This window comes from Andrographis paniculata, unplaced genomic scaffold, assembly GCF_009805555.1.
Source record: "Andrographis paniculata isolate CXL003 unplaced genomic scaffold, ASM980555v1 Contig54END, whole genome shotgun sequence".
NCBI lineage: Eukaryota > Viridiplantae > Streptophyta > Magnoliopsida > Lamiales > Acanthaceae > Andrographis > Andrographis paniculata.
In genome coordinates this window covers 5,284,990-5,305,247 of record NW_026137589.1, presented here as the reverse complement: position 1 = coordinate 5,305,247, position 20,258 = coordinate 5,284,990, and the positions used below count along the sequence as shown (strand labels likewise).

At 33.1% G+C, this 20,258-nt stretch overlaps 3 protein-coding genes across 6 annotated transcripts; all 3 read right to left on the bottom strand.

Annotated features, from left to right (window-relative positions):
- Positions 1–85: 85 nt before the first annotated feature.
- Positions 86–4,133, bottom strand: LOC127255401 (uncharacterized). Its single transcript, XM_051280913.1, has 3 exons — positions 3,004–4,133; positions 1,170–1,302; positions 86–906 (listed from the first exon to the last, which is right to left on the bottom strand). The coding sequence occupies exons 1-3, from the start codon at positions 3,829–3,831 to the stop codon at positions 329–331; spliced, it is 1,539 nt and encodes a 512-aa protein (XP_051136870.1). The 5' UTR covers positions 3,832–4,133; the 3' UTR covers positions 86–328.
- An 8,157-nt stretch (positions 4,134–12,290) lies between these two features.
- Positions 12,291–13,373, bottom strand: LOC127255807 (ethylene-responsive transcription factor ERF027-like). Its single transcript, XM_051281549.1, has one exon. The coding sequence runs from the start codon at positions 13,213–13,215 to the stop codon at positions 12,463–12,465; it is 753 nt and encodes a 250-aa protein (XP_051137506.1). The 5' UTR covers positions 13,216–13,373; the 3' UTR covers positions 12,291–12,462.
- A 2,100-nt stretch (positions 13,374–15,473) lies between these two features.
- Positions 15,474–20,051, bottom strand: LOC127255771 (BAG family molecular chaperone regulator 3-like). 4 transcript variants are annotated; one of them, XM_051281496.1, is made up of 9 exons: positions 18,717–20,051; positions 18,503–18,613; positions 17,725–18,389; positions 17,508–17,640; positions 16,952–17,152; positions 16,645–16,874; positions 16,327–16,571; positions 16,079–16,225; positions 15,474–15,999 (listed from the first exon to the last, which is right to left on the bottom strand). In XM_051281496.1, the coding sequence occupies exons 6-9, from the start codon at positions 16,853–16,855 to the stop codon at positions 15,811–15,813; spliced, it is 792 nt and encodes a 263-aa protein (XP_051137453.1). In that variant the 5' UTR covers positions 16,856–16,874; positions 16,952–17,152; positions 17,508–17,640; positions 17,725–18,389; positions 18,503–18,613; positions 18,717–20,051; the 3' UTR covers positions 15,474–15,810. The 4 variants fall into 4 exon arrangements, with proteins under 4 accessions (XP_051137453.1, XP_051137454.1, XP_051137455.1 ...); XM_051281497.1 differs by having other exon boundaries at positions 16,993–17,152; XM_051281498.1 differs by lacking the exon at positions 16,952–17,152.
- Positions 20,052–20,258: the final 207 nt, after the last annotated feature.

Sequence of the window (20,258 nt, the reverse complement as noted above, 5' to 3'; positions counted from 1 at the left end):
ATGACGTTTATATATATATATATATATATATCACGTGCACCACGATGCCTGAATTTGGGTGAGGCCCAAAAGGACTTTAGGAAAACAACACTAATGGGCTTTTCATATTATTGTGCCATTATCATAATTTGTACAACTTATCCAATCCAATCCCAGGTTTCAGAATATGATATGATCCTACAAAATTGGTTCTGCACTTATTAATCCAGACAGAAATACAATATAACCTGTACTAATTAGACACCTTAAAATGACATAATTTTCTCCCCCTCTCTCCCTAAGGTCATCTTAAAATGACCAAAAACAACCTCAAATCTTACAAACTTAATCATGCCAAAATGTCGATTAAAACCTCATCCAAAAGGACATCAAAAACCTCAGTCTCCAACACAAAAGCCACCTCCTTAATTTCTTGATCCAACGTTCTCCATTGTCCTCCTCTTTCCATGTCCTTTACATAGCTTTGCATGTTCTTCTCCGAATCCGACTCTATTGTTGCTTCTCCTCCGCGGCGTCGCCCTTGCATCATCCAATCGAATGCTTCTTCTATTATCCCTTTGTCTTGATTGGAAAGTAGTCTTTCTTTAAAGAAATCAAGCAACATTTTTTGGGGATTCAATTTGACATTGTTGTAATAAGATGACGCTATGGCCTTATTAATTTGGCAAAGCAATTCTGTTGCCTTTATTTCTAACCATTCATCATCATCATCATCAATGGTCTCCACTTTATCGTCAGTGTCTTCACATTGATTGTCAAGATCAGATATTGATTTCTCGGTGATCACTGAGGAGGACTCGCTGTCCGAATCATGTTTGGCGATGAATCGTGTGGCTAGGTTAACCGGTTCCAGCTTGGCAAGGCTCTCAAACATGTGGATCTTCTTCATGAGCTTCTTTCTAGTGCCTATAATATAATTAATCAGCACAATGTACAATGTACGTATATTATGTCTTACCGACATATCGATATCAAATCAAATCAAACAAACTAACTAATAAGGCTGGAGATGATCAGGCCAAGTTAGCATGTTGTTGATTTGATCGAATCAACATATGTCATATATATATATAATTATCATATATTTATACATAGTATAATATATATATTGTATTATAAATATATTGAGATATATATAAATGTATAACATATAAAGGATTATTGGATACCTTCCATCCGAGCAAGGCGTTGCTGGAAAGGAGACGAAAGTAGCTCCTCGTCGTCGTCGTTGAAGGGAGAATAATCGAGGACAGACATCGGGCTGAATTGCTCCTTCTCTTCGCTTGGCCATTGCTGCTTCATCTGTAGAGTTAATGCGTTGTCCATTACATTAATTAAACATTATATTACATTCATTAATTAGTACACTAGTAATATTTATAATTATATTGAGGTTGCAGTAAGATCTGTTTTTTTTACTAAAATTTTAGATTTTTACTCTATGGGTTTCATGTTTTTTGAAAAAAAAAATATTTTTATTTTTTATAAAATATTTTATGATATGTTATTTTAATATTAAATTTAAATTAATTTTTTTAAAAAAAATTATATATAAAAAAAAAACGCTTAAGTAATTTCAAGCGTTGCTGACATGAATTTATTTGGGTAAAATCGACACGGCAAGAAAAGGACAAGTATTGATTTTGAGGAGTAAGTTAAGTACAAATAATAGTAGTAGTAGTAGTAGTATGATGATCAATTGAATTGAATGACTGTAGAAATGGGAAAGAAATCAATCAATCAATCTATCCATCCATCCAACGCCATAATTGAGTTGCCAAGAAAGAAAGATATCAATGGGCATGTTCCGCTATATATGTTATGTCAGTAGCTCATGTGGTCCAAAAATCGATATCCCTTCAAACAATGGACCCTGGCCTCACTCTCACTCTCACTCTCTCCAAGGTTGTCGTACAAAAGAGGGATCTATGCACCCACCCCTCCCTCACCAATTATGATCAATAAATCATTGGCTACTCCTCCTAGCTAGTCCTACCTATGCATTAGGGTATCCTGCACCATGCCTCACCCTGTACTGTCCCTCTCTCTATATAAAGCTATCTACATAAATATGATAGCCCATCATCATCGTCATCGTCATCCATACTAATAACAAAAAAAAATAATTTCATGAGTTAGCCTAGCCTAGCCTGCCCGGTCGGGGACCCCCTGCAGCTCCAGACTAGCCAATCACATTCTGCCCTAATCTAATCCAATCCAATCCACCGTTGCCCATTAATGATTTGAAGCCCCAGGGCAGGGCAGGGCAGTCCCACTTAGTTATTTATTTATTTATGGTTACTACCCTACCCTACTCTACCCTAGCTAGGCCATGCAATGCAATGCAGCATACGATCATTTCATTCTCATACCCTCCCTAACATCTATGCCTAACAGTAATAATTAGTACTAATAATTGTTAACATGTAGCAGCAGTTCTGAATCATCTGTAAAGTACGTAGTACAAAACAAAAGAGTTGGTCTTGTCTGGTCGGCTCCCTTTTGTTTTCTTTGCTCTAAAAAAACAAAGAAGAAGAAGTGGCTTATGTCTTAAGAGAATTAAGTAAAAACTAAAAGAACAGAGGTCAACGAGTTTCCCCGCCGTAGATTCCGCCAACACACAACACGTGGCGGTATCTGCGCCGTAGATGCCCCTTGCATAATCCGCACGTGTTCTCTCCAACTTCACCGCTGTCAAATTACACTTCCCTAATACCCAAAATCGCTAATGATAATAATAATAATAATATATACTTTTAAATTACCCCCCTTTTTTCATCTATTTTTTTTTTTCAAAAATTTGAACTATATTTCTTTATTCTCTTCCGAGTCGGTCATTGTAAACAGATTATTCTATCAATTAACACAAATTGAAAATTTTCAAATTATTAGTATTAGATTCAAATTTGAAAATGTACTAACAAATCACGTTGGGATTTTTAAGATTGCATCCTGTTAATTAATTCAATCCAAAACTAATTAAATAATTAATAATAATCTGACCTTTGGGTTGGTTGGGGAGTTGGTGGCAACACTGCAAGCATCACTAGCGGTGGTTGAATCCAACAAAACGACGTCGTTTGTAGCAACTTCTTCACTGCCGCCACTCTCCGCCGTCTTATCATCCTCAACGACGTCGTTTACCTCCCCGGCAGCACATCCGTCGTCTAAATCAGCATTCCCACTCATATACTCCTCCGCCGCCGCCGCCGCCGCCGCCGCAGCGAACCGGCTGACCGCCGCCGGCCACCGGCACGATCCATTAGACGCGCCGCAATCCTCCATCATCAACAGCTGATCGAACGATTTCCACCGCTCGATCCGCGGCGGCGGCGGCGCCGGCTTCCTCCTCCAGAAACCGCTCCTCATCCTCCTTGGCAGAAACGAGTATGTTATAATTTTCTTCTTCTCCGGCGACTCGGAACCGCCAGGAAAAGGAAGACGCTTCACGGCGGCGGCGAAAACGCTTCTGAACGCCGCGGAGATGGCGCAATGGCTGAAACTGGATCGACCTAATTTCCTGGTCTTCTTCGCCTTCGAATCGAATTCGTGCAGGAAGGGGAGAGACGAGCAGCATTGCCTCCGGGGGAACGATTTGAAGCCATTGGAAGAACACGACCCAAAATCATTATCCAACAAAAAGTCCTTCAACAGCAAGGGCTTTTTGGGGAAAACCCTACCCCTAATCAATCTCGAGTCCATGATCACAGAAACAGCAAAAAATGGAAGCAACGAATCCTCTTTCAGAGCAAATAAAACAATTTTCAGGCACAAAAGGCAGCCACAAATTAATTCAGAGTGAATGAGGAGGCGAATTAATCCAAGCAGCATTTATTCAAAAGCTTAGAACTCAACATCTGTGAAGCAAACAGTGAGCAGACGCAGAAAGCAGTAGGTGGGTGGTACTGGAGCCAGCTTCAGTTATTGCAGAGAGAGATAGAGTTAGAGAGAGATTGGGTGCCAAAATTTAAAGGGTAAAATCGAACCTGAGAGGTGAAAGAGACTGGAAGCTTCTGATGGTGAAGATCTCAATGTTAAATTATTAAATAACAAAATTAACAGAAGCACAAATGGAATAACAAATAGGTTTGAGAAGAGAAGCAGAGGTAGAAGAAGCATGGATACTTCTTCTTTAGGGTTTATTTTTTTGAATTTCAGACATCATTAAACTATTCATTTGTCTGCATCTGTTTCTGTTTTTATATTAGTTATTGCTTTCAGAGGTTCTGCTTATTGTAGTTGGGATATGATTTTTATTAATAGAGATGGTACATTAATTGGTGCCATTTATTTATTTATTTTAAAATTTGAATTGCTGGATTTGAGATTTGGGCATGATTTTAATATTTGTATATAGATTACGGAAGATGTGTTTTGTGTTCAAATAAAGTATTTCAAATTAGGGTTTTTGCTGCAAATTTCAGGTGGTAGACTTACTGCTGACCATACAAGTTGACCTCTTTTTTATATACTTATTTTATACTTACTTGTCTTAATTGTATCTTCCACGCACCGTATCTGACGTGGAAGTGAATTTTTTATTATTATTGTTTTTTTTTCCTGGATTTCTTGTACTAATATTTAGCCCATGGAAAGTTCCTAGTAGGTGCTAAACAAACCTATGTTTGATGGGGTTTGAAATTAGATTTGGTTGGGATCCGAATAGTGAAATAGATATAAATAAGAATATATAATATAAATTATAGTACTCCCTCCGTCCAGCTACGGACCAAAATAAAAAAAATAAATATTTTATTATCAGACATCATATTAAGTTTTTTATTTTTTTAACTTAAAAAAATATTTATTGTAATTTTTTAAAATATTATTGTTATACTGAATAACCATTAAAACTTCTAAAAAATATGAGTAAACAAAGCTAACATTTTTGTACAGGTAAAGTGGACCAAATATAAAAAAATCGGAAGGGGATCGTCCACCCTAATTTACTTTTCAGTCTTCATGTCCCTTCTAATACAATTGTTATATATAAATAGTCAGTATATAAATATTCAGTGAATATACGGTGGCGGACCTAGGATTATATTCTGAGGGGGATTAATTTTAAAATTTATAAGATAATATATTTTATTTATAAATATTTATTTGTTATCCGAAAAAATTATCATTCTGATTATTATATTTTGAAAAAAATAAATACAAATAACGAACTACAACAATAATAATAGTTATACACTGTATTATAAATATTTTTTTATATATTTTTTTTATTCAGACAAAATATACAATTTTTTAGTATTTATTTTAATTATCCATTTTCTCTATATTATATATATTTATATAAAAAATACATAAATTTTAATAAATTTAAAAAAAATTAGGGTGGAGAGGGGCTGCAGCCCACCCTTGCCCCCACGGTCCGCCCCTGTGTATATATATTTGTATATATATCACATTTTACGAGGTTTGTGGCGAGAGCGTACTATATAGGAAGCCTGACTATCCCCTCCCCAAAGATCATAGGGAAGGTCCTACAGCCTTGCCCAATGCTAACCTTTCGATTAGATATAGATTTTTGAAAAATTTTAAATTTTTAAAATTAGATTGTTATCGAGATGACAAGTTTTACGAGACAATCGACCAAACTAAAAGGAATGATGGTTGCTCCCACAAAGGTAGGGCTAAAAACGAATTCTACAGCTTTAACATAGACAGAGAAACAGACAAGAAATTATTATAAATAATAAAAAATTAATATTTAATATAATATTTTTAAAAAATTAAATAAAGCCAAACTTTTCAAAATTATTGTATAAACAAAACTTGTCGTGATTGCCTATTCTTTACTTAAATTCATAGGGCTAGCTAGCTGAAATTCAACCTATGCTATACTCTATCAACCAAATGTATGTTTATACAAAGTAAGATTGATTGATTCGGTGCCTTTGTTTAGGGGTTTGAATTTTGAGTTGGGATTTAAATAATAATAAAAATTTTGAATTGAAATAATTGTATATGAATAAGACATCTGTTTTAAATGTAAAATTATATTTTAATATAATATAAAAAATAAAAAATGGGATAAATAGTATATTTTAGGAAAAATCCCCCAACCAAACACACTATAGTGTGTGTTACAAGAAATTACGTTAAAAATATAAAATATAGTATTATTATTTTTTAGTTGAATCTTTGATTTTTTTTTTTACTTTTTGTAACGAATATTTAATTTTAATTGTTTAATTTTTAAATTTTTTTTTGACTTTTTTACTTTTATAAATAATATTTTGTGTAATTTATTATTATTTGTATGGAATCGGAACTCAAGAATTTTATTGAATAAAAAGAGGTATAGTATTATCTTTGTTGTCCAAAAATAAATTTACTATCTTTTTTTATGTCATAAAAAAAATTGACTTTTTTTAGCAAAAAAAATATTTAAAAAGGCAAAAGGCACACTACTTTAAAATTTATATCAAGAGTAAATAAGTCTTTTTTTTTTTTAATGACCGAGAAAATATTATTTATTTATCTATTTATTTTTTATCCGCAACTGCTACCTTTTGGATGTACTTTGGACAAATTTCCGGCCGAATCTAATTTTTTGTGACAGAGAAAATATATATATTTTTATAACGCGGGAATTCGCAGCCGCTGCCCGAAAGTACGCACTGGGTAAACCCTCGTCCGAACCTCGTAGCCTGCAAACTAGGCCCGACAAGACAAGTCACATTAGGCTAACCATGTGTGACAGGTAAATTTGGAGACGTCGGAGTTTGAATCCATGACCTCGATAAAATATTATTTTAATTGATGAGAAGTTGATTGTTATTGTAAAAGAATTCGTGTAGTAAGCTAGTTAACAAAGAGAGAAAATTGAACAATTTAAATATGAAAATAGCAGTGTCAAAATTATAAATAACTAAAATGTAAAGTTGATATTTTTAACTATAAGTAGAAAATATATATAATTGTTATGAAAAGCATATATAAATTTGACATATAAAAAGAATATTAATTATCTATATGTTGTAAATATATGTGTGAAGTCTACAGTGTAGTTGCACTAATTGGGTGAATGTTGGCATTTATTACCACAACAAGGTTTTGTAATTTTATATTTTATTTTCGAACTTTCAATATATAAGGTTACGCAAATTTTGTCTTAATTGTAACAAACACATTGCAATATTTTAGGCCCAAAACAGTATTGTTGTTGTATATGCCCAATAATAACACGAATTTTCAATCAGGCCCGTTGGATATATGGCGATTGATCAAATAATATAGATATAGTTATGATGTCGGAAGATACGACAAGGTTCGATGTGTAATCATTAAAATTAAATAATGCAGAATATTACAATATTATTATACGTATGTGTATTTGTCATTTCTAATAAATATAAGGTACAAAATAATTGCTGATAAGATATATGCAACTTCCTTGATGATTTGAACTTGGAATATAATAAAAATCAAAGCAACTTTTTGTTTATATAGGAAATATATAAATTTAATTTAATTATTACTTAGGGCCCATAATTCAATAGATTTGGACTGAATACATCCACTCCTTTTGCTATATGTAACCAAATTAGTTATCTTTCTTTTTAAGTTCACAAATATATATATCTATAAGTCTTGAGAATAAATAAATAAATAACGACTATTATTAAATAATAGATTTCAATATATATTCTGTATGAAATTCAACGATTTTTTCTTTAAAAAAATTATTTAACAATTTTTATATTATTCAATAGATAAAGTTTTAACAGAACACACACACACACATATATTTATATATATATATATATGTATTTAGGTCATTCAATAATAAATTAACTCTTGAAATTATACTATATTGTTCATCCATCAGGTAATCTGGTTTCTTGTTGAGTGAAATAATTCATCTCATTAAAGAATGAAATCCAGTTAAGAGGAAAAATTCATTGAATTCAAAGCTCCAAAAGATTCTGTCAACAGGAATAAATTGAAATATTCCTCGATTTATTAATATAATTACATGAAGAAATAAATAAAATTAAAATACACTATATTGGATTTTCCATGATGATCTTTACTTTGAATATAAACAAAAATCAATACATTTTAATACAAATCTTTTTATTGGACCCTACAAAAAACAATGCAAAGATTCTCTCATATCATTCCATGACCAATATAATTAATTCAAAGGTATTATTGGGGAAAATTAATTTATCTCTTATCAATATTATTATATTATAGTTTTTTTTTTTTTCTCATTTAATTGTTACATACATTCATTTTTTGCTTTAAAGGTCCATTCAACTTGTTAACTTTGATTTGATACTGCCAAAGGAGACCAGTGGAAAAGAAATAAAATAAAATAAAAAGACAAATAAGTACAAAAATGGACATAATTATTTTGATCAAGTAGGGGACAATATTAGTGGGCCTTTAATTGTTCTTCTGTTGACACTTCGAAAAAGTACTCCACTTTACGATACTAATTATATTTAATTATATTATTATTATTATTAAGTGGAAGTAAGAATGCATATCTGTCATTATCTCATTGAATAACACACAAACAAACACATACACTAATATAATTACCAGTTAAATTAAAAGGTTGTTACTGTTGTAATAAGGTGAGCGTTAGTTCCTTCCTTGGAATCATGAGGTCATTACATGCATATATATATATATTTATATGTAATGTATAATTTTGAAATATATATACATATATATATATATATGAATAGAAGTAGATAATTATTCTGCAGGTAGTTACGGTGATGGTGAGATTCCAGAAATGGAATATTTGGTAACTAAGAAAGAAATTAATAAATATTTAAAGAAGAATCATATGATGAATATATATATATATATGTATGTGTGTGTGTGTTAATTGATGGCCCATCAATTTTGAGAATCAAGATTTGGCAGTTAGTATTTTATATGATATTTGGGTTTGTCTGATGCAGCAATAATATTCGAATTCTAAACTACTTCAACCATAATTTCAACCGAAAGCGCAATTAATTATATACTATCTAATTTCCATTTAAGTCACATGATGTCTGAGACTGAGACTGAGACTGTGACCCCTTTGAAATCAAATGTCTATACTAATAATTAATTATATATATGAAACAAATTATTTAATTGAACAAGATTCTCATTTCTTAACCTGACATGCATGCATCACCTTTGCATATATATATATTACACAGAGGCATAAATTAAGAATACTATAGATCATTTACTCAAAACCTTATACCGGTTAATTAATATATTATTCCTTATATAAGATTGGTGAGATAGAGACAGCCCACCCACAACAACTAGCTAGGAGGAGCAATATATAACATAGAGTACACTAAATATATAATATAATTTAATAATGTCGGCCACATTTTCCATTATTATATATATATATATATGTGTCTTTCTATAACATTAGTCAAAGGTAGACTAGAGAGGCCCTAATTATATATATATATATAATATTATGCGACAAAACCATATATATCAGCAATCTTAGGCTTTCTTTCTTCTTATAGCAGTTGCAATTCTCAGATTCTATATCAGACAACTTGCCCCCTCCCCCACCAAATATGTATATATATAAAAGCACCCCTCATTCTTCACTAATCATTATAATAAATCATTATATAAGATTTGACATAATGTTGTAATATATATAATGACCACAGTAGTTCTTTGTATATATATATATATATATTGATAGTAATTAATAGTAATATAAATATAAATATGATATGTGTCATGGCCGACCTCCACCTACTCTTATCTTCAACACTCGACAGAAGTTGATATCATATCATCAATTCAAGTATATGTGTATATATTATATTGACTGTCCACCTTGGCTTCAACTCCCCTTGAATTAATTCATATCATATACTCCATTTCCTAAATTAATTAATTAATTAATTTCCTGTTTTTACTACTTCCAATCTCATACATAGCTAGCTTAGAGACAGACAGACATACATACTAGCTAGATCAGTACAGCTTCTTTATTTATTTATTTTTTTAACTATGGAACACTTTCCGTGATGTGTACATATGCTTCCTTCATTTAATTTGGTTCCATATTTCATAGTGAAACCCTAGCTACCTAATGCAATAATTCATTCATTCATTCATTCATTAACCCTACCTTGGGGGGGGGGGGGGGGGGGGGGGCGTGAATGTAATATTTTGCTTCTTTTAATTTTGGGATGATATTTTAAGTGGTATAAGTTTAATAATTAAATTTTAATTTAATTTAATATAATATATATTTATAAGTTATACTACTATTAAAAAAAAATAAAAATGAAAGATGACAAACCATGGCTCTCTTTAAACAATAATTTTGAAATTTCTTGCCACTATTTATTTAGAATAATTTTAATTTTTTAAAAAATATTACATTAAATACTAATTAACTTTTTACTATAAATTTTGTTTTTTTTTTTTTCCAAAATTCCTAAAACTTCAGAACTCTAAGTAAATAAAACTAAAAAAATAATAGAATACTATCTTAATTAAATGAATAATAGAAAAATATATATATATATATATATATATAAGACATATATCTCATAATTAAGGAAGACTTGAGAAAAGCACGTTATGTTGTTTGTGTACGGACATATATAAATCCCTATCCCTCTATCCGCCTAGGATCTCCTTTATTAATTACTACTACATTTTAAATGTCAACAAATCCCACCTATATATTCACAATATATAAATATATATATATATATATATATTGCCAGCAGCCCCCCTTACCTTCAATTCTTACACTACTGCCCACAATTTTATTATATATAAATATATTGTGGGTATGTAGTAGTAGTGCCAAAAAACATTATACATCAATTGCATTTCAATTTATTCTCTAATTGCACTTGATCTATTTCTTTGAAATTAAATTGCACATTATTACTTTATAGTAATAATTAAAAAAACATTTCACAAGCGAATTAATTTATTTATTAATTAATGGGGCTGTCGACACTGGGCAGTAGTCAGTCAAGAAATTGAGCCAAAAATGCCTGTAATTTCGGGCACTTTTCAAATTATTACAACTACGTATATATATATGGTTGATTAATATAATTAATTAAATGATATGTAAATATACATATATATTGATCAGAATATGTGGATGATGTGAGTACAATTAATATATACATATATATTGTTTTATTTTCTGAAATAAAATAATATAATAATTACTGGGAAGAAATTAAAAGTGAGCAGTTATAATCCTTTCAAGATTTGAATGATGATCCCCCACAAATTAATAAATCACATGGACCTCTTCTTTGACAATCACTTCATTAATTCTATGAAATGATTGATTGATGAAACCAATCATCCAAATTAAAAATAAACTTACTTTTGTGATATATATATATATATATTTCCCTCATTTATCATCTATATATGGTATATATTATTAGTCTGCTCATAACCAATTCATGGACAATAATATTATTAATTCTATAACAATGTTGGTTGCCTCTAAAACCTGAATTATTGGTTTTAATTGAAATCAATGGCTGATTATATTAATCATGAAGGTGCTAATTAATTACTTTATCACACTTAAAGCATTAATTAGTAATAATTGCTATATGTTATTTCTATACAGGTACTTTTTCGATTAGGGTTTTCATTAATTTTAATTTGCTTCAACCAAAAGCACACTCTGATCACCAGATTCGGTTTGACCAGACAAACTAAACTAAACTAAAATAAAATTCAATATAATATAAAATATAATAGTAGCATTTTCATCAATTCTAAAATTTCGGAAAGCACTCTCTATTAATTGATGATGATATCATTAATCAAATTAGACTTTTACATCGTCCTCTTAACTGATTGCATCAATTAATTTATTATTATTAGTCCATTATTTTCTCATCCAAATTTACATATATCAATTTCACCAACACCACACAAAATCTAAATATATCTGCAAAATCAAACGGGAAATTAAATTAAATTAAATTAAAACTCATATATATCATTAAAAAAAATTATTAATTTCAAAATCACATTTCTTAAAAAATGCTACCGTACAGTACATATTCAGACATATTTACAAAATATGTAAATAATTATATATTCTTATCCTTTTAAATATCCAAATTAATGTCCATTATGCATTTAATTTGACGAACCTTCTGCAACACTAATTCCAGATTCAAAATATCCGGAAAAATAAAATAAAAAAAAATAAAAATTGATGAATGGAAGCATCCATACATTGCAAATACATTTGATTATTTTCCAATCTTAGTGTATAAAAATAATTGGAATTTACGAATGTGTATAGTCACGAAATGAAAAGAAATCGATCGATCGTACAATGAAATTCAATTGATATTTTTTCTCTGTGTTTAATTTATTTTAATTTGTGATTCCTCACCACAATAAATATCTATATATATAATTTAATCAAAAATATATAAAATAGAATGATCAATAGTTCCAGAGGCTTTCGGCGTCTGAAATTTCCGGCGAGTCGTCGGACGCCGTCGACGCCATTCGCGGCGGGCTGACGAGCATTCCCTCCGCCATATCCATCAACAGATTGGGCATATCAAACAGTGCCTCCTCATCGATGAATTCATGTCCAGTACTGCTCATCAAATCCGCCGCCGATTCATCCTTCTCCGCCTCTCCGCCGCCGGACGCCTCCGCCTCCTCCTCGGCCTTCATCATCGCCGCCGCACTCGCCGCCGCCTTCCGAATATCCGACGGCGAAGGAGACCCGGGGACAGGATACCGGCCGACGCGATCGGGGAAGTTCAACACAGCATTGTCGCTCCCCTTCAGCGCCAGCGCCGCCACGTCGTAGGCGGCGGCGGCCATCTCCGGCGAGGGGTAGGTCCCCAGCCATATACGCGTGGTCTTCTTCGGTTCCCGAATTTCCGATACCCATTTCCCGCTACGGCTCCTTATACCTCGATAACTCGAGTGCTTCCCTCCCGACGGCCGGCTGCTTCCTGAATCGTCGCCGGCGGTGGCCGTCGTCTTCACCTTCTTCGGCGACGGAAGCGTCTCCGTACTAATGCTCGGTTGCACGTGCGGCGGCTGAACCCTCGGCGGGCTCATCCCAATCGCCGTCTTGGCGGACGACGGCGGCGGCGGCGGCGGGGGTGGAGGAGGAGGAGCTGGAGAAGTATTTTGATCTTGTTGACTCATGTGCGGATTTTGTGAGGAGTCAGCCATAGATATTTATGCCACTAGAATGTATCTATCTATATATATATGTATGTATGTATGATATATACGGCGCTGTTTGGATGAGCTAGAAATGGAAAATTCCGAAACTTTGGAATTGGGAGTATGTTGTGGAATTAAGGATTAGAAGAGACACATGTTATTACATAAATGTATATATAATATATAGATAAAGAAAGGATGTGAAAATGAAAAGCCGTGGGGAATTCGTGGGAGACAAACACGTCTTAAAATTTTAGGGAATACAAACACACAACACTTCTATTACACCCAAGCTATGGATTAGCTGTTTCCATATATATATATATATACACACACATACTTGTTATTACATACACACATGTATAGTCTTTTGATGGGCGTTTCTTGGGAGCTCCACGGAGCGAAGGTCCGGGTGAATCTGACCCATTCGGACTATTTGGACCACTGGGATTAGTGAGTGTGTTGTGGTGTAGGGGGTCCATGGAGCTGGCAAGATTTACTACTCTTGAAAGCTCCATGAAATGTTGTCCCACAAGCTAGATAGGTGTGTAAGCCACTAAATGCTGGTTAATTCTTGGGGGATCCTGGGCCCGAGTACCAGGTCGGAGGAAATTAATGATGTGGAAGGAAGTGGAGCTGGAGTCCTGGGGCTTTCAAGAAATAAAATGTGAGGTAGTGAATGCAAAGATTATACGAGTCCAGCTAGGCTTAGGAAGTTGTACAACGTATCAATTGGTAAAACCACCAAAATAAATAAATAAATAAAATAAAATGGCATCCATTATTATTAACCCATGTTTGTATCATGTGTTCCAAAAAGTGGTGGCTTGACTTGCATTGTAATGGAATTGATTTAGACAAGAACAATCCTCAAATGTGTCAGAGATTTTCCATGAAATTTTTGGGCTTTACTTAAATTTAAAGAAAAATGGTGTGGGAATAATAAGGGCATTGCAAGACAATGCCAAGAATCACTAACAAATATTCTTTCTTTTAAAACAGGCCCATCCTTTGGGAGTATTGGACCAAGAATATGGGCCTAATTAACGGCCCAATTGATTAATATGAGACAAATTGTATTGGCCTTTTTAGATTACATTGAGATCCAAATAAACCGTGCCAATTGATCGTGAGGAAGACTAAACTATATATAGGATAATAGGAAGGATCATGTGCTAAGGTCATGATGTATAAATTCAATATATTTTATATTTGAACTCAACATTTCTATTTAAAAAGATATTTTTCAAAAAATATATACTATGAATCAAAAGTATATATATATTTTTTTAAAAATATCACATTACACACTCAAATTTTTTATTATATATAATTTTTTTTTAAACTTTCAAAAATATGTATTTTACAACCAACAATAAATCATACATGAATATAATAACATCACTCTGCATAGGTATATCTTGTATTAATATTTCATATACAAGCATTCAATATATTGTATGATTATATTCTCCATGTTCGCTCTAAAATACTTATTAGATTTTTGTAATAGATTAAAAAATAATAATATTTTATTAATAAATGAAAGTGTGTAAAGCAATTCTGATATTTTTGTTTTTTTTACTTTACATGTAAATTAATTGTATATATAATTATATATTTATAATTTATATAAAAATAATAGTCGTTTAATATTGGTATGTTATTACTTTTATTTTGAGTTGAACAAATAAAAATAATATTTTCAGTTGAGATGGAGAGAGTTATGTAAACAAAAAATTTGAAGTAACAACATATTGTTTTTATAAAAATAAAATATCTCATATATTAAATTAAAAAGAATATTATAAAATACTTATCAACGCCAAAACAGTCTATAAATTTTTCACTTGCTAAAAAGAAAAGAAAAAAAGAAAGCATTGTAGGAAATGCTACATTAATTATTTGCGCATTCATTCTTATTGATTAAAATACCAACAAATTAACTAAACAATCAATTTAGTGATCTAGATTAGCCATTACCATTGATTAAAAAATTTTAAAATATATATATATATATAATATTCTTGCATATATTTTTCTCTCAGAGACCACAAAAAAGTGTTAATTTTCAATTATAATTAAAGCAATAGAAATTTGCAATTAGAAGTCAAACATGAGCTAATAATAATGATTAGTATATTGCCGAAGTGATAGTTGTCTTGAGTCCACCAACAAACACCACTTAATAATTTATCTTTTTAATGTCTCCTCTGTTGATAATCAAATTTCAAAACAAAATCAGAATTGCTGCAATACTAAAGTTTGGCATAAATAGTCTTCCATTATTCATTCTTACAACAATGAATGAATGAATGAAAACATACTGTACTTAGCTCCAAATTATAATATATATACACAAATGGAAACTGGAATAAAGAGGACCCAATCTTACATATTCCAAAATTTTACATAAAACAGTAAATATATACTTTTTATCTGCTATAAACCAATTCAATTTTTCATGATCATAGCCATATGTGCATAAATAACAATTCAATGCATATATGTGTATACATATATATATCGAGTGGGATGAAATTTGATATTACCACAGCAAACTTCTTGAACTGAGAAGCAAAAGTTCATCTCTAGCATTGTTCAAAATGTTTCCCATTTTGTTGTCACCACTACTTTCCCTGGATCAACAAAACTACCTTGCTGCCTCTGTTCTTTTTGTTTCTGGAAACTTTTCGGCGTCCGGAACTGCTGCAATGGCGTTTTCCCCAGCCCAGAATTCCTCAACTTTAGCACGTCAAGAATCTCGATATACTTTTGCACCCTCTTCACCTTTACACCCAATCCCGTGTAAGAAAACAACAATCTCGATCAAGTAATTATTACGACATAGTCATGTGATTAAGTCTACCTGCATTCTCCTCTGCATCTTAACGTCTCCATCGGCAGCAATGCCATCGAGCTTTATCAGCTGTGTCATCAGCTGCTCAATCAGGTTTAACAGAACTGTCTCCACAACTTTCTTCCCACCATTAATCTCCACTTCAGCAGATGCCACCTAAACCTCGAAGAAAACAAATTAAAAAGGAAATAAGGTAAGGATCCAAAATTTTGTCCATTCGATAAGAAATATATTGTACTGGTGTTTAAGATGACTACATGTTTGGCTAGATTGTCTACTTCAAATCTGATGGCTGCAATGTCCTCTAATGCCTTCTCCATTTTGGCCTCGGCCCAACGTCTCTGCATGCTCACTTCATCTTCCATCAACACTATTTTCGATCCATTTTTAACCCCGCAGAAATCCAGAAAGTCCTTCGAATCCCTCTCCTTTTCTTTGAACACCAGTTTCTGGTCTTGTGTGTTTAGTCCTGTTCTTCCTGCCAGGATTTTCTTCAATTCCCCTGTTAATGCATATAAATAATTAAGTTTTGAATAACGCAGCCAAGATTATACTCTCGAACCAACAAAACTCACCAAAACTGGCTTGAGAACTGATGATCACTTCATGGTACGACGAGCCATACTTCACATTGACTCTGATGGTTGGAACTGTGTTGGAATTCAGATTAGCATCTGAATTCCTCTTCTGAACCAACATTCCTCCTGGCCTCATCTCCCACCCTCCACCAGGCGATGAAACACCAATGACCTTAGGCTTCATCCTCAACATATAGTCTTTATTCATGATGCTCTTATGGGAGATTCTGATCAAAGACACAAACAAATTAAATTTGCAGTTAAGAAAGAAAGAAAAGGATTACAAGAAAGGAGGAGTTCGAACAAAATTCAAAATGTGTCTGCCAAGCTGACAACTGCCCCTGCCTATGTAAGAAGAAAGCAACCAAGATGTGTCCCACTATGTCAGGCCACCAACTGGAAGCATGGCATTAATGTATTCATACAAACCCAAGTAAATAATGGAGATCCCATTAAAGAAACCAAGTTCCTTTCTTATCCCCTTCTCTAATTCGGCTTCTGGAATCTGTGTGGTTAAAGAATTTTGAGGAGATTTCCAGGTAAGTTTCACAATGGATATCACAAAGTGTATTTATATATATATAATATTGCAGAGGGAAAGAACTAAGAAATACAGGAAAATAGAGGGGTTGGGTTAGATGGGAGAAGAATATATCTTTGGTTGGGTGGTTGGTTTTGTTTGGTAATTCAATTGATAATTAAAATGATGAATGCCCTCGTTGTATGGACACTATAATGGATGATGGATATATGTGTGTGTGTGTGTGTGTGTGTATATATATAATAAGAAGAAACAGGGAAGAGAAAATGTAATAAATAAAAAAAAAAAAAACAGAGGGGAGACTGGGGAGGGTTCTTACCCTTTGGCTTTTGCCTCTCTTGGATTCCTTGCTTGGATACGTCTGTCTTTATCCACAATAAAGTATACAGAGGTCGTATGTGTGTATTTTTTTTGAGACCATTCAAGATCCTGCTAAAAATAGGGATAAGAAACTGTACAATAATTTAGTCCAATCTGCAATGATTGCCCACAATATTTTTTATCCTTCATGAGAAATTTATACGCTTATTATTTACCTCAACTGTTTCATTACTCAATGCTTTTTACACCATGCTATCATCCCTTCTTCCTAAATAATCATTGCATCAGATGAAAAAGGTAAGAAACAAAAACCAACCAATAGAAAAGGAATCAAACTTCTTTAAGCAACTGGTTCATTCCCAAAGACTGCATTCCTTCAATGAACATTTGAAAATGTTCTGACTTGGCACAAGGAGACTAACCAAATGGGAAGAGGCATCTTTTACTTTTACCTTTGGCCCAAATGGTCATCACTTACGGTTTTCTTTCACTGCACTCCAGTAATTTACTGTTCATACCAAAGAATCAAAGTGCAGCATTGCCCTGAAATAGTAGCCTTCAAGAAAAGAATGCAGTAAACAAGAAAACTTCGTTCACAAGCAGTTAATTGAGGTCAATTAGAGAGTTTACATTATATATTTATTGTTATTCTTTTTTTTACCACAAGAAAGCAAGTATTACGCTTTCGCCACAGTGGGAAACATCGTTTTAATGTTCGTTGTATCAGCCACATGTTAGGACCCAATGTCTAAGTTGCCACGACACATGACTTGTCATAAATTTCATCACACTTGCTTCCCTTAAAATGAGTTCAAACCTCAAGCTCATAAAATGACCGCTACCTCTAGAGTGCAGAGTCTTTTTGTGGATCAACTGAGGCCTGGGAAGAAAATAAGGAAGGGAACATTAAATGAAGTCATAAATTACACAAAGCAAAGGACAAAACAAGTGCCAATCAAAGAGTTATGGGGCTGTTCTGAATGAAAGGCACACCTACGCTGGAATGCATCCTTTCATTGAAGAACAACAAAAGAGGAGAACAAAATAGGCCAGCTCTGCATTGGGGTCGCCCACAGTTAGAAGAATCTGCCTCAATGTCAGCATCTGATGAAAAAATTATTAGAAGTCAGTGGTCAGTTCAGAAATGCCAGAGAAACTATGAAATGAATTAAGCAAAAAACGACAAGTGAATTTGCCCTCTCAATACCCATTCTTATGCAACGTTTTGGTAATATCTGCCTCCCTACTTAAATCTGTCACTTTGAATCTATGGTGTTTATGTTAAACCTGCCCCACTGAGCCCCTGAGAGACATGTTTCCAACCAATCAAACTTGCTCAATTCTATACCTTGAAAACCAGTTACTTAAGAACCAAGGGTGCATATAGATGTAAAAGAGATAGTTACAAATTACAATATGCTTTAGTTGGTTACCTGCAAGAGATAACATCCAAAAGGCTAAGGAAGAAATTCAACAGATTAGCAGCACTAAACACAAACACATTACATGTTCATTGAATGATAGTTCACCAGCCTCGTCATATTAACTATAACATGTCTTGTTGCATAAAAGGGGTGTGGCATAAACAGCGACAACAACATATTCCCAAGGCGGCATTTGTATAGTGTATTATACTTTGAGAAATCACGCAAAACATGCTTCCAAACACCCCTTCATCCTCCTAAATAATTGAAAACAATAATGAAGCCCATCCCTTGGGAGGACATATTTCAGCCTAATCCTCGAAAAGGGGTGGGGCTGAGTCCAGTTCATGGATAGAATTCGGAGAAGAACTAAACAATAATAGAGGTGCACATGCATGACCAGTGTGTAACTTGAGAAACAAACAGATTCTTTAGCTATGATGCATAAAAAGAGTGGTCCAGAGAAGGTGATCATAGAATGCTATTAGTGCTTGTACACACACCCTTGTGGGGATTCAGAAAATTGGCTTCAAAGTCAGCCATACAGCTGCATTCTTCCAGGCAGTGTTTAAAGACACAACTAACTACATCTTGAGTAGGGTGTCTTGGTTGGTCCTACAGGGACCCCTTACCTATGTTGACATGACAGTTTTTTAAGTCCAATAAGATTTAATGTTTATCCTAATGGGTTGCTGGATGCTTTAAAGTTTTGTGGCATTTTATATATTCCCTTTCTTTCATGTTACCGAATGATTATTGGCTTAGTGCCTTGGAAAAGAGGGACAGAAACCATGTTCGGGAAAAGTCCAGGGGACTTAAATAGTAACTTGATAATAGCTCTTCTCAAACAATGCAGCTTCATATCAATCAGCCCCCATTAACATGGTAGGAAAATACAATTTCCAAGGTCTTAAACAAAATGAAAAGGTGAACTACCATAAAAGGTTATCCAACTTTACAACAAAAGTTTGGAGATATAATGCAATAAGAAAAATAACAATCAAGAACTCGCAACATTCACCAACATTTGACACAACAGTAATAAAAATCAGAACCTCTACCAAACCATTAACCAAGCCGTCAAGTTCTAACCCACAGATCGACAAGGCAAGGCCCCAATCGGGTCATGTCTGGTGCGGCATACCAGCCCTTCGACCAGATACAATCTTGGGGTCCAGGCATGAGCAAGAAATCATGAGAAACCAAGAAGATGAACCCAAGATGCATAATTAATTTCTAGAGTAAGTTGGCTGAGAAAAGATAGGTTGCAGCTGAACTGTAAACCAATTTAATATTTACATATGAGATATCGATTTTGGCATTTA

Excerpts from the sequence above, each read along its gene's own strand:
- LOC127255771 (XM_051281496.1), bottom strand. The coding sequence starts at position 16,855 with ATGAATAAAGACTATATGTTGAGGATGAAGCCTAAGGTCATTGGTGTT. Across the intron at positions 16,572-16,644 it reads CAGTTCTCAAGCCAGTTTTG|GGGAATTGAAGAAAATCCTG; the intron begins GTGAGTTTTGTT and ends ATGCATTAACAG. Across the intron at positions 16,226-16,326 it reads TAGACAATCTAGCCAAACAT|GTGGCATCTGCTGAAGTGGA; the intron begins GTAGTCATCTTA and ends TTCGAGGTTTAG.
- LOC127255401 (XM_051280913.1), bottom strand. The coding sequence starts at position 3,831 with ATGCTGCTTGGATTAATTCGCCTCCTCATTCACTCTGAATTAATTTGT. Across the intron at positions 1,303-3,003 it reads ACTCCCCAACCAACCCAAAG|ATGAAGCAGCAATGGCCAAG; the intron begins GTCAGATTATTA and ends TTAACTCTACAG. Across the intron at positions 907-1,169 it reads ACGCCTTGCTCGGATGGAAG|GCACTAGAAAGAAGCTCATG; the intron begins GTATCCAATAAT and ends ATTATATTATAG.
- LOC127255807 (XM_051281549.1), bottom strand. The coding sequence starts at position 13,215 with ATGGCTGACTCCTCACAAAATCCGCACATGAGTCAACAAGATCAAAAT.